The 17,050-nt window shown below is 34.7% G+C and overlaps 3 protein-coding genes across 4 annotated transcripts in view; 2 read left to right on the top strand and 1 right to left on the bottom strand.

Annotated features, from left to right (window-relative positions):
• LOC102592798 (protein BRASSINAZOLE-RESISTANT 1-like) overlaps nt 1–1,964 on the top strand; it is a 2,727-nt gene extending 763 nt beyond the window's left edge. Inside the window, exons 2-3 of the mRNA XM_015305355.1 lie at nt 5–243; nt 858–1,964. Of these exons, the coding sequence (XP_015160841.1) occupies nt 5–243; nt 858–1,547 (929 nt within the window). The 3' untranslated portion in view covers nt 1,548–1,964. The remainder of the gene's footprint in view (nt 1–4; nt 244–857) is intronic.
• A 1,479-nt stretch (nt 1,965–3,443) lies between these two features.
• LOC102589657 (DNA-3-methyladenine glycosylase) lies at nt 3,444–7,351 on the bottom strand. Of its 2 annotated transcripts, none has more exons than XM_006367240.2 (4): nt 6,819–7,351; nt 4,530–4,671; nt 4,299–4,440; nt 3,444–3,984 (listed from the first exon to the last, which is right to left on the bottom strand). In XM_006367240.2, exons 1-4 carry the CDS (start codon nt 7,219–7,221, stop codon nt 3,631–3,633), a joined length of 1,041 nt encoding a protein of 346 aa, XP_006367302.1. In that variant the 5' UTR covers nt 7,222–7,351; the 3' UTR covers nt 3,444–3,630. The 2 variants fall into 2 exon arrangements, with proteins under 2 accessions (XP_006367302.1, XP_006367301.1); XM_006367239.2 differs by having other exon boundaries at nt 3,444–3,990; nt 6,819–7,350.
• A 1,593-nt stretch (nt 7,352–8,944) lies between these two features.
• On the top strand, nt 8,945–10,163 carry LOC102590199 (peroxisomal membrane protein 11A). The gene has a single exon (XM_006367241.2). It carries the CDS (start codon nt 9,117–9,119, stop codon nt 9,891–9,893), a length of 777 nt encoding a protein of 258 aa, XP_006367303.1. The 5' UTR covers nt 8,945–9,116; the 3' UTR covers nt 9,894–10,163.
• Nucleotides 10,164–17,050: the final 6,887 nt, after the last annotated feature.

Consider the following 17,050-nt stretch of genomic DNA (forward strand, 5'->3'; position numbering starts at 1 on the left):
GAAGGTGGTGGTGGTGGTGGTGGTGGGAGTGGGAGTGGGAGGAGGAAGCCATCATGGAGGGAAAGGGAGAATAATAGGAGGAGAGAAAGGAGGAGAAGGGCAATGGCAGCTAAGATTTATAGTGGATTAAGAGCACAGGGAAATTATAATCTTCCTAAACATTGCGATAACAATGAGGTTTTGAAGGCTCTTTGTGTTGAGGCTGGATGGATTGTTGAGCCTGATGGAACTACTTATAGAAAGGTTAATAAAATTCATCTTCTTTTATTAATTAATGTATGGTTTGTAGTGTTTGTGTTTGAGTTTTTGTTTGTTTGAATTGATGGGGTGATGGGTTTTTGGTTGGAGTTTGGTTAGATCTATAGATTTGGAAAATGGGGTTGTTGAATTTGGATCAAAGATTGTGTTTTTATCTGTTTTCAGTTGTTTTTTTGACTGTTTAATGGTTTTCTGATCTAGAATTGAGTATGAACAGCTTCTGAGTTTGTGTTTTCTTTAGTTCAATTGTTCTTTTTATGTACTTATAATCTGTTCATGTTCTCATTTCTGGATAATTGGTTTGAATGTATGTAGTTTAATTTGTCTGAGAATGGGAGTTGTTTCTGGAAAAACAAGAAGGCGAAAAAAAGAGGAAGAATTGACTGTTCTTAATATAGAAATGGATAAGCAGGGCCCCTTTAGTTTTGGTGTCTATGGTGGGGTTTGATGCATTTGGTTGAGGTGTTTTTAGTTTATGCAATACTTTTCGAGATTCGAAGCTGCAATCTGTTGAAGTTGTTATCTCAGATTACAGAGCCCTTTAATCATTTATGTTCACTAGTTTGATTTGAAAATGTCTTCTTTTACTATGTTTTCAGGGATGCAGGCCAACTCCAATGGAGATTGGAGGCACTTCAGCCAACATTACGCCAAGTTCTTCACGAAATCCAAGTCCCCCATCTTCATACTTTGCTAGCCCTATTCCATCTTATCAACCTAGTCCAACATCCTCATCTTTCCCCAGTCCATCACGTGGCGATGCTAACATGTCGTCACATCCATTTGCATTTCTCCATAGTTCTATTCCCTTGTCGCTACCACCATTACGAATATCAAACAGTGCCCCTGTAACACCACCTCTTTCATCACCAACTAGAGTCCCTAAGCAGATATTTAATCTTGAAACTTTGGCCAGAGAGTCTATGTCTGCTTTAAATATCCCTTTCTTTGCTGCTTCAGCCCCAACTAGCCCAACTCGAGGTCAGCGATTCACTCCTGCTACAATACCAGAGTGTGATGAGTCTGATTCATCCACCATTGATTCTGGCCAGTGGATGAGCTTTCAAAAGTATGCAGCCAATGGGATCCCTACTTCTCCGACTTTTAATCTTATTAAGCCTGTAGCTCAGAGAATTCCTTCTAATGATATGATCATCGACAAGGGTAAGAGCATTGAGTTTGACTTTGAGAATGTATCAGTGAAGGCAGCATGGGAAGGAGAAAAGATTCACGAGGTTGGTTTAGATGATCTGGAGCTCACTCTCGGAAGTGGGACTGCTCGGATGTGATTTTCATGATTAAAAGAACTGCTCAGTGTGGATTACAGATTGAGATATCCGAGCTTGCTAGCTGATGAATCACTCAAGCAGTCCAGTGGATGTTCGTTGCAGAGATAGATCTTGCATGTTGCTGTTTACCTTATATACAAACATTTTTTTTTCTTTTTCGCCTTAATCTGAGAAGGCCCTTTAAGTTTAGTTTGGGTCTTGTCATAAGCATTTAGGTATAGATAGTTGATGGTTTCTATCTCCTTGTGGTTGAATCGTTTTAAGTCATTGTAGACTAGCAGGAGTTCTCCATAAACCTGAACTATCCAGAGTTATATTTTCTTGATTATAGTAGATTCCTTTGTTGCTATGCAACTGGATTTCTTGTTTTATGATCTAGCTTCAATTCGAAATCAATGGATGTGCTATTCTTTAGTCTCTTTGATGCTTTATGTCCAGATCAAAACATTAGTACTAGTTGTCTTTGTCTATTTTGTTCTCATTGGAAATGGAAGGGCTACATAAACCTTCACTATACCATTTTAACTCATATGTCCCTAAAGGACAAGCTATGGTGGGCCAGATCGAGCCAGAAAGACTTTGATGACTCAAGGGTTGAAAGTAAGATAGCCCTTTTGAAGAAGATCTATTCAGCTCGATCATCCAATTCACTCCAACAGACATTCATGATTCCGTAATCGAAATAACTTCCATAGGGATGGCCTATGGCAAGATATATGTCAAGAAGTTGGAAGTTTTTGACCATCAAATCAAAATTGTTGAATTTTCTTTGTCACTCTTTTGGCCCCATTAGTAAACTACCAGTAGTAATATTAATAATAATGGCATGTTCATGCACACGTTTGTTGATAACACAAGCACAGACAAAGAAGAAAAAAAGATTAAACAAATGGTGTTTAACTGATTTAATGTACAAGACCACGGCTTAATGTCTGGATGTGGGGTTCTGTACTACTGTATTACACATGTTCCTCTACAGTTACTTTATCATTATTTTTTTCTCATAATGCGGTTATTGTCACATGTCTTGCTTGCTGCTATATTTTTGCTCTTTTGTCACTAAGCTACGGATTTGACAGAACTCAGTAGCTTTGATCAAAATCTTGTAATTGTGTTACGAAACTAACTGAATGTGTAAATAATTATTCCGAATGAAAAAACTTAGTAGCTTAGTTGGTTGGTTGCCTAAACTTTCACCTGTTGGTGAGGTTCAATTCCACCTTGTATTGTAATCCCTCTCCCCCATTTTCCCTTCCTCTGCCCCAATACCAATATAAAAGTGAAAAATAAAAACTTGTCCAGAATTCATTCTTTTTCTAGAAATCAAAACTCATAAACTCAAAAATTTGAATTCGACATTGTTTGCCCTTATATAGCCAAATCAAGATACAAGGCCTACAATATTCTCAAACATGTGGTAATGTCAAACAGTTTCCAAACAACACCAATTATGGATTTTATATGTATCTATGCAAAGCTGTTGGATTTTATTGCAGACAAACATCTACATTGCCAACAAGGTCCAGCATTAGTAAATTGCTGGACAAAGATGACAAGGTTTGTCAAAGAAAAGGTCAAATATGTCCTTGAACTATCTAAAATTGAGCAACTTCGCAAAGTCTCGATTTTTCCCTTGACCTCTAACAGAACTCTAACACAATTATAAAGCTTAAACCATAGTAAAAATATTGAGGGGTAGATATGGGCACGTAAAGTCCTCCCATTTGTGCTAGAACTCTATTAATGGCAATGGTAAATACAACAGATTTGCTAACCATGAGGATATAAATGGACTAACTTGAGCAATATAGGATAATACAACAGAAAATTTAGAGCACTATCGAAAAACATACCACTACAATCATCAAATATTAGAAATTAGCAGACACCATAGTATATAGATATAAGTACAACCTTCAATCTCTTCATACATGACAAATAAAAGTTAGGAAGTTTCTAAATACACACATGGCAAAGCTGAAAAGACTACCAATCAAAGCAACACTCTTGTAAATTAGAATCCTGCTGGTTAAAAGTACGTCAAGAGTCGAGACTATTGATACAAATTCACAGAGGATATCAGCTATGTCAAACTCAAATGGTCATTACTCATATGTGTGTTGTTCTCAACAGGGTCCCGGCCTTGTGTATCTGTCTTTACTAACTTTGTTTGTGAATGCTTGTTGATATTATCGTTGTTACATTCGTTGTATCTGAAGCATGTAATGAGATGGTCATTAAATATACCTGCCACTTGCATGAATGAATACACAACTGTTGGTCCTACGCAAACGAAGCCCCTTTTCATCAGGTCCTTGCTCATAAGTTCTGATTTTGGTGTTTTTGCTGGTACTTGACGTGCATAGCGAAATCCACTTTTTATTGGCTTGTGATTTACAAAACGCCAGAAGTAGTTGCTAAAGGATCCAAACTCCTGCTGTATCTTCAAGACAAGTAGATATTTGAGAGCCATCAGTGATTATGCACCACAGGAAAAGTTGACTTGTTCATACAAAGATATTTAACCATCTGTTTTAGTGTAAAGGTTAAAGTTACCGGTTTACTGATGGCATGTTTTTTGGACAATATAGTAAAATTTGAATTAGTTGTTCCTTCTAAGTTTAAAAAATAATAATCACTTGATTCAAGATTAGAAGCAAGTCAAAGAAACGTCTATATTTGAAAAGCTAAAGCAGTTTAGGATCAGTTTTGCAACTTCGGGTGTAAAGATACTTGGATAGTTCTTTTTACCTTCTGGAAATGCTTTGCATTTTCTACTATTGCACGAATCTTTGGTTCAGATAGCAATGAATTTCCATTTTCTCTCAACGAGCGCAATCTTTTCTCATTAACATTTGCAAGACATGATGGATCAAAATTGTCAAACAACTTCCTGCAAGATGTAAACCATAAGTAATTTCAAACCTATGGACATAACATTTCTACTTCTGAAGATCTGAGAGATGATCTTTAATAGTGGACCTGAATATGTGTCTCTTATTAAGGATTGCAGGCCAAGTCATTTCTGCCAATACTTGTGATAAGGCAAGTAGTTCATATAGCTTTGTGTCATCGTAAACTGGGTTTCCCCATTCTTCGTCATGGAATGAAATATACAGGGGTTCTGCAAAAGGAATAACAGAATTAGGTTGATGAATTTGATTAATTATTCCTTCCACCTGATCAAGGGCGGAATTCTGTCCAATAAAATTCCCTCTTTAAGAAATACTGCAATAGCATCCCACCGAAACTAGTGGTAACAGCTTCTCTACCTCTACGAGTAGTGGTAAGGTCTGCGTACATTCTACCCTCCCTAGACCCCACCTAGTGGGATTTCACTGGGTATGTTGTTGTTGTTATTGTCGTAACATAAAGTTGACATGCATAACCAAACAATCAAAGTCAAACTATGTTTCAGAACTTTTGATAGATATGAGGGGTTTTATTGTGAGACCTTCCCAAATAAATTCTTCTAGCTACATGCTTTATTGCCATATCGGTAAAAGAAGCCGAGATGGATAATACATACGTCAATCCATAGAACCTATTCAAGGTGAAGCGAATTGACTGGGGGAAATAACACTAAACCTTCTGATTCATAGCCATGTCATACACAAACTTCCTCGATCTTCTGATTCTATATTTTTAAAACACCAACTCTCACCCCCTAAACCCTCTACCCAGGAGTCAATAACACCTTTTCACACTTCTCTTTCTGGTGATTAAAACCTCCAACATAAAGGTGCAGGAAAGAAGCATAAAAGTTTGTGGTCTTGCCAAATCTCAACTAAGCAATGTCAGGGTCACCCGTGGAATTAATATTTGCAAATAGTTCTTATTCTCTCTTTCTTTTTAGCTTTTACATTGTTCTTCATCACTATCAGTGAGAAAGAATGCACCAACTCATGTTGTGGTTAATGCCTCTTGTTTCATAAAATTACAACAACATACCCAGTGTAATCCCACGAGACAATCTCTCACACCTCCGCATTGGGGCATCCATGCATCTCCTCTTCAACTTGTTGCATAAAGTTAGTGGGAGAAATTTGCAAATGCAATAAACTAGAGGATTATCATTGTAGATATCCTAGGAATTGTTAATGCTCGGGTCCAAAAAATATCAGCCAAGGCTAGAATATGTCCTCAAGAACATAATAATACTACAATCTATGTGTGTACCAAAAGTCAGAATAAGGCAGCACTATTTTTCTTCCAGAAGGAAATGGGAAATACATTTTCCAAAAGTTTGTGCTCCCTGTGTTACATTATGGACGTCCAAACTATTTAGTTTAGCTCAATTCACAATACTTCAAGAAAGAAAATAGACCCAACTGCAAAAGAGAGGTCAATTGGCGAGGATTAACCAAGGTCATGTACTTAACCAATGTGGAAATCTAACGCCTCCTCGCCAAGTACGGACATCTAGAGCATTAAGTGATATAATATAGGTTGTCAAATATTAGAAAGCCCAACATTAGGGATGAGTCTACCTTTAATATCGCACAAGGGAAACGAACCACGGGTCTCAATCAATCCCAAAAAAACTGCTAAAGTGATCAGATCATCAAGTTCTTTTTATTCATTATGGAGCTGCTAGAAGTTAGTCGCCAACCCCCATTGACCTTTCAAATAATATCAATCAATCACCCTCAATCCCAAATCAGTTAATAAGAGTCCATTATACAAATAATTTGAAACATTTTGATACTGATACTAAATAATTCACCTTATTCTTTTTTTTTTAGAAAGGTAACATAATAATTCACCTTATTCTAAATTTCCCGTTTATCCCTACACGTCCCAATATCTTGCATTCACACACTATTATTAATACCAACCAGCAAACTGTCCTCATTCAACTTCGAGTTATCCTGCTATGTAATTATCATTATAAACTCAGGGGTTAAGGTACAAGACTAGCTTTGGCCCATACTTTGTATTTGTGTTTAAAAGTTCACTTCAACAACAAAACAACATAACCAGTGTGATCCCTCAAGTGGGATGCTTAAAAATTCATTTATTAGTGATCAACGAGCATGAAGAATTCATCATGAACCTAGTAAGTTGCTCTTTCTAGAATCGAGAAGCCATAAACTTAAAATTCTAGCTCAGCCTCCTCAATAAACTTGTAATTTAGCTTCCGAGGCTACAATTGAACACAATTCATTAAACTCTAACTCGAGAACACATAAAGCGTCCATATTTGCAATTCTCTCTCACACACATACACAACGAGAAATGGAAATAACAGAAAATGAGTTTAAAAATTACCCGAATTCGGTGTTATCCAATCACAACGTTTGAGCGGAATTGGAATCACCGGAGAAAAAGTTTCAGCTGCTTCAACTTCAACTCCATGAGGAACAACTTTAGCAGGTTTCTTCACACCAGTACTCCTTTCAACTCCTCTCTTTGAAAAAATCACATCTTTCGCAATTGACGAATCCGACGAGGAGGAGCTATCAACTGACCCATTGCTCCTCACAGGTAAAATTGTTTTCGGCGTAAGTGAAGCTGCTGCTTTCTTACTCCTGAACTCAGGCTTCTTCATCCCTTCCTTCTTCTTCTTCTTCTGCTCTTCCGAATCTTTGACCCGGTTCCCTCCCGGTCCAAGTATTTTCCTTGTATCACCGCCAGTTTTCGCCGGTGACCGGAGCTCCGGTGACGACGACATTTGTGAAAAAAGTGAGATTTCAAAGCTTGAGATTGAAGGTGAAAAATGGTGGAAGAGTGGAGTGTGAAGAGAGACAAGTGGAGAGAAATTGAAAATTCGGACGAGTTTTTTTTTGGAAGTTTTTAAAAACGGGAAAGTGTTTGGATTTAAACGTTCGGTGATACTGTTGACGTGTCGGTTGCTCTTTACCTTTTTGGACTTTGGACAGAAATATGACTAAATTTTAGTCATATCTCCATTTTGCCATTATTAGTATTCTCGATATTTACTTTTACTTGTCCACAATGAGTTTTACACTTTCTTGAGAAATAATAAAGAAAGTATATATTAATTGATTTATAGTTTAATGAGTGTAAGAAATGAATTAGAGAACGAGTAGTTAAGGATAAAACATGAATAACATATCATTGTCCCACGAGTAAGTATAGCGTACTCTGTTTAACTTCACGAGTGGATCTGAAGAGGATAAATTCTACTTAGATCTTACTCATACCTTTATGGAGTATAAAAGTTATTTTTCGATAGACTCCAACTTGAAAGAAAGGAAAACAAAGACAGTAAAATAGAAAGTTGAACACAGCCAAAAAAACATCAGCTAAGTAGAAGATACACACGAATACTAAATAGAAATACTAGTATTAAAGAGAAAAGGAGAAAGAATACAACAACAACATGAACTCAGATCTTATCACTACCTCACCAAACACCGATGAATCCATATATTTTTTTTAAAAAAAAGTGTAAGGAGGGTAAAATTGGAATTGTAAATTTTCCTAAAGGAGGAAGCAGTTGGGGTCTCTCTTGTCTTATTCAGGCAAAGAGTCATATTCAGTTGGTGTTCGAAAGTGGAGAGTTGGTTAAAAGAAGCATTTCCTTACCGTTACGGAAAGAATCCAAAGCCCACCATTATAAATGGGGGACCAATTTTTGGGTGCAACGGCAATGTACTCCTTCTTTTACTCAGTCAATATTGGGCTATAAAGTATAATGGGCCTTAATTCAATCAGTTATCCAATTCAATGACTCGGATCATCTTTAGGCCCATTAGAACGGTTAAACCCAATTGGAGCAGCCTATACACACGGGTAGTAGGCTAGTTTTTTCGACATCTATCTATGGGAAAATTGTGCAGAATAAGAGACATTTAAATGATATCTATGGGAAAATTGTGCCAAATGACATATTTCTATATTAAGTAACAATTTAACTTTAAAATGTTTCATTTTACCGTTAGTGAAAATGATTTATAGACATACAAATTTTTATCATTCATTTTAGACCACAAGTTTTAAAAGTTTTTCTTTCTTTCTTAAACTCCGTGGCGAATCAAACTATCTCACATAAAATGGGACGGAGGAAGTATATGCTTACCCTAGCTATTTGTATACGAAATTATGAAAAACTAACAATAAATTATCATGTTTGTATATTGTCAAGTGAAATATACAAACAAAAATTTACAAAATTCCTAAATATATAAATACAAATTTTTTATATATATACTTACCATATTTGTATATTCGCAAGCAAAACATACAAACAATCGTGCAAAATATACAAATCAGGACATTCATATCAAATGAAACTATACATATGAAATATAATTATCGAAATTATAGTTATAAAGTCTTATTATATATGTTTGTTATTTCAAAAATTTACTCACGCATGTATTACGTCTAAAATAACACTATTATTATCATCTCAATTCTCACATGTAGTGATAATTTGGCACGCAAATTAAGATAAATAAAAGTCAGCAGTCAGCACTGACGTAACAATTGGCAATGGATACGTCTATTGGCAACTTTTCAAGACCCGTTTAACACATTTCCGGCAGACTTTTACCCAATTCGTCGATCCCAAGACATCGTCGTCGTCAAATTCCGATCTCCATGGAACCCAAAACTTCAATCGTCTCATCTTCATCATCCAAACCTTCAAACCCTAACCCTAACCCTAAAAACAGAGATTTCCTAATCCATCTCGAAGCTTACCTCGCCAAACGTGATGGCGTTGACAAGTTGCTCAAAATTTCCCGTTACGCATCCAAGATCATCCTCGCATCCTCCGTTATCCCTGAATCCCTTCCGTTATCTCTCCGTCTGAAATCCTTCGAGTCAAGCGTTGGTGTTAGCCGGAAAGCATTTCGTCTCGGGAAATTCGTGCAAGACGTGAACGCACTCCGTTCGGCTAATATTAGTTCGAAAGAAGATTTACTTCTCTCGATTTTAGCTTATGGAGGTGAGGGATTGTACTATTTTGTTGAGCAATTTGTTTGGTTCGGAAAAGCAGGGTTGATTGATAAGAAGAATTTGAATAGTTTACAGAAGATTAGTGCGTGGTGTGAGTTTATTGGTTATATTGGAAGTGTGAGTTTGAAGGTTAAGGAATTAAGCCAAATTAGTGAAGATGAGCAGTGTTTGCTTTCGACTCGTGAGGTATCGATGATCAGGGGGATTGGGTTTGCTGATGAAGAGGAGAAATTGAGGAAATTGAGATTGAAGAAGTTGATGAAGAGGTTATCAGTGATTCAAGATTTTGCTGATGGGTTAATGGCTTTAGCTGATATTAGTGATGGTAAAGGGATGCTTTCTGCACCATTGTTGTTGTCATCAGCAGGGTTGTTGTCAGCTCTTATTAGCACACATAAGAATTGGATCTCTTGCTGATCATCCATAGCTGGATTTGGAGGTATGGCTTGTGCTTAATCAAGTGGAAGTTTACGTTGTCGTCGTAGGATTAGTTAGCGATAAAGATTCATTTTTTTAAAGTAATGTAATGTGTTCTCCCCAAAATAAGAAGGGAATTGGGAGAAGGTATACAAGAGGTGTCAAGTTATCTTATTGCAGATAGAAGATTTCTATCTCAAAGATAGTTACTTTAGTTCCTCATGACAATTTTACTTGTTGCATAATGAAAGATTCTGGCTTTCGATAGTTCAGCTAGTAGCTACTTCCTACACATGGCTTGGCATGTTTGTTTATAGCTGTTGTTTACTATAGCTCAATCTGTGTTTTTCAGCTGAGTAATGTCAATTTTTCTTTTCTAATCTGAGTTCTTGGGGAGTTTTGAGCTTTGGGAATCGAAGTTGTCCATGTAGTTAAAATATCTCTATCTCAAAGATAGTCACTTTAGTTATTCATGACCAAAGGCAGATCCAAAATATTTTATTCATGACCAAAGGCAGATCCAAAATATAAATTATGGGTTCAGACATACTATTTGTTGCAATTTTAATAGACTTTTACTCATAAAATTATGCTTCGCATAAATAATTCAGTTGAACCCAGTGCTTGAACACTCGATCTGCCACTGCTCATGACAATTTTAATTTTTGGATAATGAAAGCTTCTGGCTCTTGATAGTTCTTTAAGTTTTTCCATTTCAGCTAGTAGCTACTTACACCTGGTTTTGCAAGTTTGCTTATAACTGTTGGTTACGATAGCACAATCTGGATTTTTCAGCTGAGTCATGCCAATTTTCTATCTCCACGAGGTAGGGGTAAGGTCTGCGTACACTCTACCCTCCCCGGACCATACTTGTGGGAATACATTGGGTATGTTGTTGTTGTAATCTCAGTTCTTGGGAGTTTTGAGCTGTGGGAATCGAAGTGGTCGATGCAGTTAAAATATTTGTGGGCTTTAATGAGAGCATTTGCTACTACTTGAGTTGTTCTCCTTGCTTTCTTGATGTATGAAGGTCTCTTTTGGTGCTAGAGGACTGATTGATGGGAAGTACTTGTTTATTTTTGTGGAAAGGCTTATAAACCACATCCTAAAAGCATCTTTAGCATCTCCCTTGTATTTTACTAATTGAAAAAAAAAATTGTTTCCAATTGCATCCACTAACAAATTTGAGATTCTTCTTGTTTCTTACGTTTCCTTCGTGAGACTTTGAAAGCATATAACTATCTTATCAAAGAATATAGGCGAAATGGTCTGGTGAACCTTTATACTTGTATCAGTTTGTATTTTGAACCCTTCTACTTGCGCCTTTGTCATCTGGACCCTTAAACTCAATTAAAATGAGACTTTTAAGCCCCGCCAACCATGTGTGTAGCTCACTCTCTTTCATATAATTGACATGTCATATCCACGGCAGATATATTAATGCCACATCATAATTATTTCATAACTATTTTTAAAAATTATTAACCAAAATTATTTAATAAAATGTAAAATAATAACATTTTAATTTATTATTGGCATTTCTAATTCTCCCTATTTCACGACCAAAAGAAAGCCATCGCCGGTGTTGTCGCCACTTTTGCCGGCGAAATCACATATACTTTCTTCCTCACCCGTCTTCATCTCCGCCGCATACCATCACTATTTTTCTTTCCTCCTCCAACCTCCACGGTAACAACAACCTAAGCCACCGCACAACCAAATTCAGAACTACAACTTGCCCGACTAAAGGCAGCCAAGAAGGTGAAATAAAGAATACATCAACAGACTGGGCACCAATTGAGGGCTTAAGGTTAAAATCAAAAGGCGAAATGGTCTGGCAGACCCTTGTACTTGTATCAGTTTGTATTCTGAACCCTTCTACTTACCCATTTGTCATCTGGACCCTTAAACTCAATGAAACACAATTTATCGAACCCCTCTGACCATTGACCATGCTTACGTGTCTTTAAGATGACTGAGTTGGCGAAAGTGTGTGACTTCACGCTCCTTAAGGCGAGTGAGTACTATATTTCAATTTTAAAAATATAAATAAAAGAATAAAATAATACAAAAATTTAAAAATTAATTAAAAAGTCTCCATCTTCTTCACCCACTCCACCTTCATTTGCAGCCATCTACATGCCCCGACCCTTTTTTTTTTTCATATTATTGTCATCATCTTTAAAAGATCTTGACATTGAAACCTCCTTGAGTCCATTGAATCACCGCTAGTGGGAGAGGTCGATGGTGGTAGAGCTCGTCGGAGAAAACTAGTTCGCAGTAGATTGAGAGAGATGGTGCTAGTCAGTGGAGAATGAGGCGGGTGAGGGTTGGAGGATTTAGTTACGACAGCGAAGAGACTTTCGGCTAGATCTGCGGCGGCGCGATTTAAGTTAATAGTTATGTGATGGTTGAAGGAGAAGGAAAGAAAAATAGTAGATTTTGTATGTTTTACGATGGGAATGGGGACTCACCCTCCAAGGAAGAAATGCACCAGCAACTTGATCTCCTCCATAGAAGCACCACCATTGTCAAAGTTAAGAAGAAGATGAAGAGCTTATTGCCTAATCTAATTTTTGGAAATATGCTGGGTTTCTTTTTTAGCTTAAGGAATAAATTTAAATTTTATTGTTTTACTTTTTATTAAATAAAACACAATTGATATAGGTTTTAAAGATAAATAATAAATGATGTGTAATTTTAAATCTGACGTGGATGATGATGTGTCATTTTTTGTTGGGAGTTTGAAGTACACACAGAGCCAAGGGGGTTTAAAATGCTAAGTTACGTTGAATTTAAGGGTTCAATTGACAAATAGTTAAGTAGAAGGGTTCGGAAATACAAATGCATACAAGTATAAGGGTCCATCAGATCATTTCGCCTATATAATATTCAAGAAAGTCCCAATCTTGAATATTATATAATAAATATAGTAGATCTACTATATAATAAATATAATATATAATATTCAAGAAAGTCCCAATCTTGAATATTATATAATAAATATAGTAGATCTACTATATAATAAATATAATATATAATATTCAAGAAAGTCCCAATCTTGAATATTATATATTATACTTGGCCCTAAACTCTCTTTTATAATATAGTAGAATAGAAAATACTTGGGAATAAAATAGAATTTTAAAAGTCCCACAAGTATAATATATGGCGGCGCGATTTAGGTTAATAGTTATGTGATGGTTGAAGGAGGAGGAAAGAAAAATAGTAGATTTTGTATGTTTTACGATGGGAATGGGGACTCACCCTCCAAGGAAGAAATGCACCAGCAACTTGATCTCCTCCATAGAAGCACCACCATTGTCAAAGTTAAGAAGAAGATGAAGAGCTTATTGCCTAATCTATTTTGGAAATATGCTGGGTTTCTTTTTAGCTTAAGGAATAAATTTAAATTTTATTGTTTTACTTTTTATTAAATAAAACACAATTGATATATTTTTTTAAAGATAAATAATAAATGATGTGTAATTTTAAATTTGACGTGGATGATGATGTGTCATTTTTGTTGAGAGTTTGAAGTACACGCAGAGCCAAGGGGGTTTAAAATGCTAAGTTACGTTGAATTTAAGGGTTCAATTGACAAATAGTTAAGTAGAAGGGTTCAGAATACAAATGCATACAAGTATAAGGGTCCATCAGATCATTTCGCCAAATCAAAATAATACTAATCTCTACACAGTAACTCGCACTAGGAGATCCTTCACCATATCTGCAAGCAGATTTTTTAAAGGAGCTAATAACATGAAAGCTCGTACAAAACAGGGCATACTCTCTCAACATAACAAAGTGAGCCAATTTGATTTATCTGAAACACAATAAAGTGAAGTAATCAGAAGATTAGCAGTGAAGTACTAGATCTGGCCACCGCACAACCAGATCTGGCCAAACTTTTCGTAATCCAACGCTGACTACTATTTTCACGCCCCAAATTGCTTACAAATACAATTTCACACCAACATCTGCCGCGAAACTCGTCGAAATCTACCCAAATTCGACCTGAGATTTTTCTTGGGTTATCGAAACCGGTTGAAAAAGACAAGTTTAAGGGATTAGAAGGTAGACGGTTGCTGTGAAAGATTGAAGATGGGGAAGAAAAGGAAGTCTCTAGCATCGAGCCTTGATGAGGTGGATCGAACCATGTATTCGACTTTGTGTAGCGCTGCTAATTCCCTTTCTCAGCTTTATACTCAGGCTATGAATCAACCGAAATTTTCCTTCCTCTCCGGTGAACGCCATGGAATGGTATTGAAATTTGAGATCAGCATGTTAAGCACTCCCTTCCGTTTCTTCGAAGATCTATGGCTCGCCAAGATCTACTTACAAAGTTGAAGTTGCCAGAGTTGGAAAGCTTAAGGAAAGCAATTAAGCTTTGGGCAAGAAGAAATAAATTTTTAATTAATTGTTTTTTAAAAAATATTTCTTTTATAATTTTAATATTTTTAACCTAAAAAGTTATTCACTCGCCTTAAGATGCGTGAAGTCACACACTTTCGCCAACTCATCCATCTTAAAGACACATAAGTTTGGTCAATGGTCAGAGGGATTTGTTAAATTGTGTTTTATTGAGTTTAAGGGTCCAGATGACAAAGGTGCAAGTAGAAGGGTTCAGAATACAAACTGATACTAGTATAAGGGTCCACCAGACCATTTCGCCAAGAATATATGTTTTCTTTCGATTGCAAGCATTTCACTATCATATCAAGAACAGTTAGAATCTTTCAATCCAACATTAGTTGTTTCTCATATTTGATGAGTAAACCTCTTTGGGGAGCCTGATTGGCCCCTCCTCACCAAATTCTAGTTAATAAATAATTCAGATATAATAATGTTCACGTACTCAATTATGTTCCACTCTTGATTCTTCTTTCTAATTTTTCTTTGAGTTCAATTGTAGAGAGAATATTTCAGTGAATTTTGTATTATTTTAATTAGAGCATAGCACATGTCAATGGTAAAGTAGAATAAGATTTGCATTCTTTTGTGTGTGTGCTTGCCAATGTGATGACATGATAGGATTTGTGTTTTTGCGCCTTCCAATGTGATGATAAATTAAGAAGGTAACTTCCAAATCCCAATATATAATTTAATACTCCCTCCCTCTGTCCCTAATTACTTGTCCACTTTTTTATTTATAGTTATTTCTAATTATTTGCTCATTTTGACAAATCAAGAAAAAACAATTATTTTTTACCTATTCTATCCTCAATTAAATGACTAATTACTTTGAAAAATGCAGAACTTTTCATCTACTTCATAATTAATAGGGGTAAAATGATAAATTCACTATGTCATTAATTGATTTCTTAATAGGTGTGTCAATTCAAAAGTGGACAAGTAATTACGGACATAGGGAGTATTGTAATATGAAAAATAAAGTACAACAACTTACCTAGTATAATTTCGTAACATAGTATTAGAATAAAGCGGTTGCAGATTTTATCCTTAAATTAGACGTAGAAAAGTAGTTTTTATAGATCCAAGTTCAAGGAAAAGCAGTTCAAAATAGTTTCGAAAATGAAAATATAAGAAACAACATATAATAACAAAAATATAACAAAGAGTAATAGAACATAAACTAAAACAAAGTAATACACCAATCAAGGTACAAAAATCTATATGAACAATACTATAACTATTAATATGAATGAACAATAAGATAACACAGTGCTACCTACAAATATTTTATCCTAATTTGTGTCTTTCACATCCTCTTATTTGAGGTTATGTCCTCGTTAAATTAAAATTGTGTCATATCTTATTTAATAACATTTTTTCAATACTTCTTCCTCTACTTTTTTCTGATGAAACTGTTTATAGCCAGCCTATCACACAACCTCACCAGAACATTCATGCATCACCTTTTATATATTTAAACTATCTCAATATTGTTTTCGTATCATGAAAAATAAAATAATAATATTCTATGCTCTGTCGAATCGCACTATAAAAGGGAAATATTCTGATAAATCTATTAAATGACATTATATAGTAAAGGAAAATATTCTCAAAGTGAAAGGCTTGTGAAAATATTCCAATTAGATGTTATACTAATGATGTATTATTAGTACGGCTTAATGATGATTGTAGAATTAATTTGGGTTTATGTTTCGTAATCAATTACGTAGAAGACAAAAACTAAATAAAAAAAGGGATTTGCATTGATTTATGATATTGGAAAGATTAAAAACAACGATTTGGTTTTACGTTCCGTAATCAATACTTCTATTAAGTAGGTGAGGAAAAACTAGTACTTCATTCGTTACAATTTGTTTAGTATATATTTATTTTTGATTGGTTGAAAAATTAATATTTTTTCCTTTTCAATAACTTTTTTAATTTAGTTATTCATATAACATGTTGAAGATCAAAATATTAAAAGATATTTAGTACATTTGACAAGTTTTAAATTTAAATTCATAAGATTCAATTTTTTTTACCTTTTTTTATCTTCGTGTCAAATTATGATACAAAGGAAATAGTTATTACTCTGATCTCTTTGTTCATTTTTATTTGTCCATTATTTCAGAAATAAATTTTCATTTTTACTTGTCATTTTTAATATATCAAAGAAACACAAAAAAATAATACTCATATTTTACCTTTAGCATTAATTACTCATTCACCAATTGTTTTTCAAAACATAATAATAAACATTACTCCCTCTATCGCTAATTATTTGTCCACTTTTCATTTTTTAATTGTTCTTAATTACTTGTCCACTTTGACAAATAAAAAAAACTTATTATACCCTCATTTAATTAATTTGCAAAAGGTAAAACTTTTTGAAAATCTTAAATTTTTAATTCATCAACTTCATAATTAATAAAGGTAAATTGGTAAACTCATTATGTCAATCATTATTTTTTTAATAGATGTATCAATTTAAAAATAGATAAATAATTAGAAACGAAGGGAGTAATTAACAGATATTGAGTGATAAAATAATCACATCAATTTTATTTCTTTTAATAAAGGTATCAAGATTAAATATTATAACAAATAAAAAGGAGGAGAAGGAATATGACTTTGGTTCGATCAAATTAAATAATTCTAATTAAATTTAATATTTCTTTTACAATTTTATTAATGATATATAAATTAATAATTTTAAATTTATAAACTTCAAATAGCAAAGA

Source organism: Solanum tuberosum, unplaced genomic scaffold, assembly GCF_000226075.1.
Source record: "Solanum tuberosum cultivar DM 1-3 516 R44 unplaced genomic scaffold, SolTub_3.0 scf00754, whole genome shotgun sequence".
NCBI classification, from domain to species: Eukaryota; Viridiplantae; Streptophyta; class Magnoliopsida; order Solanales; family Solanaceae; genus Solanum; species Solanum tuberosum.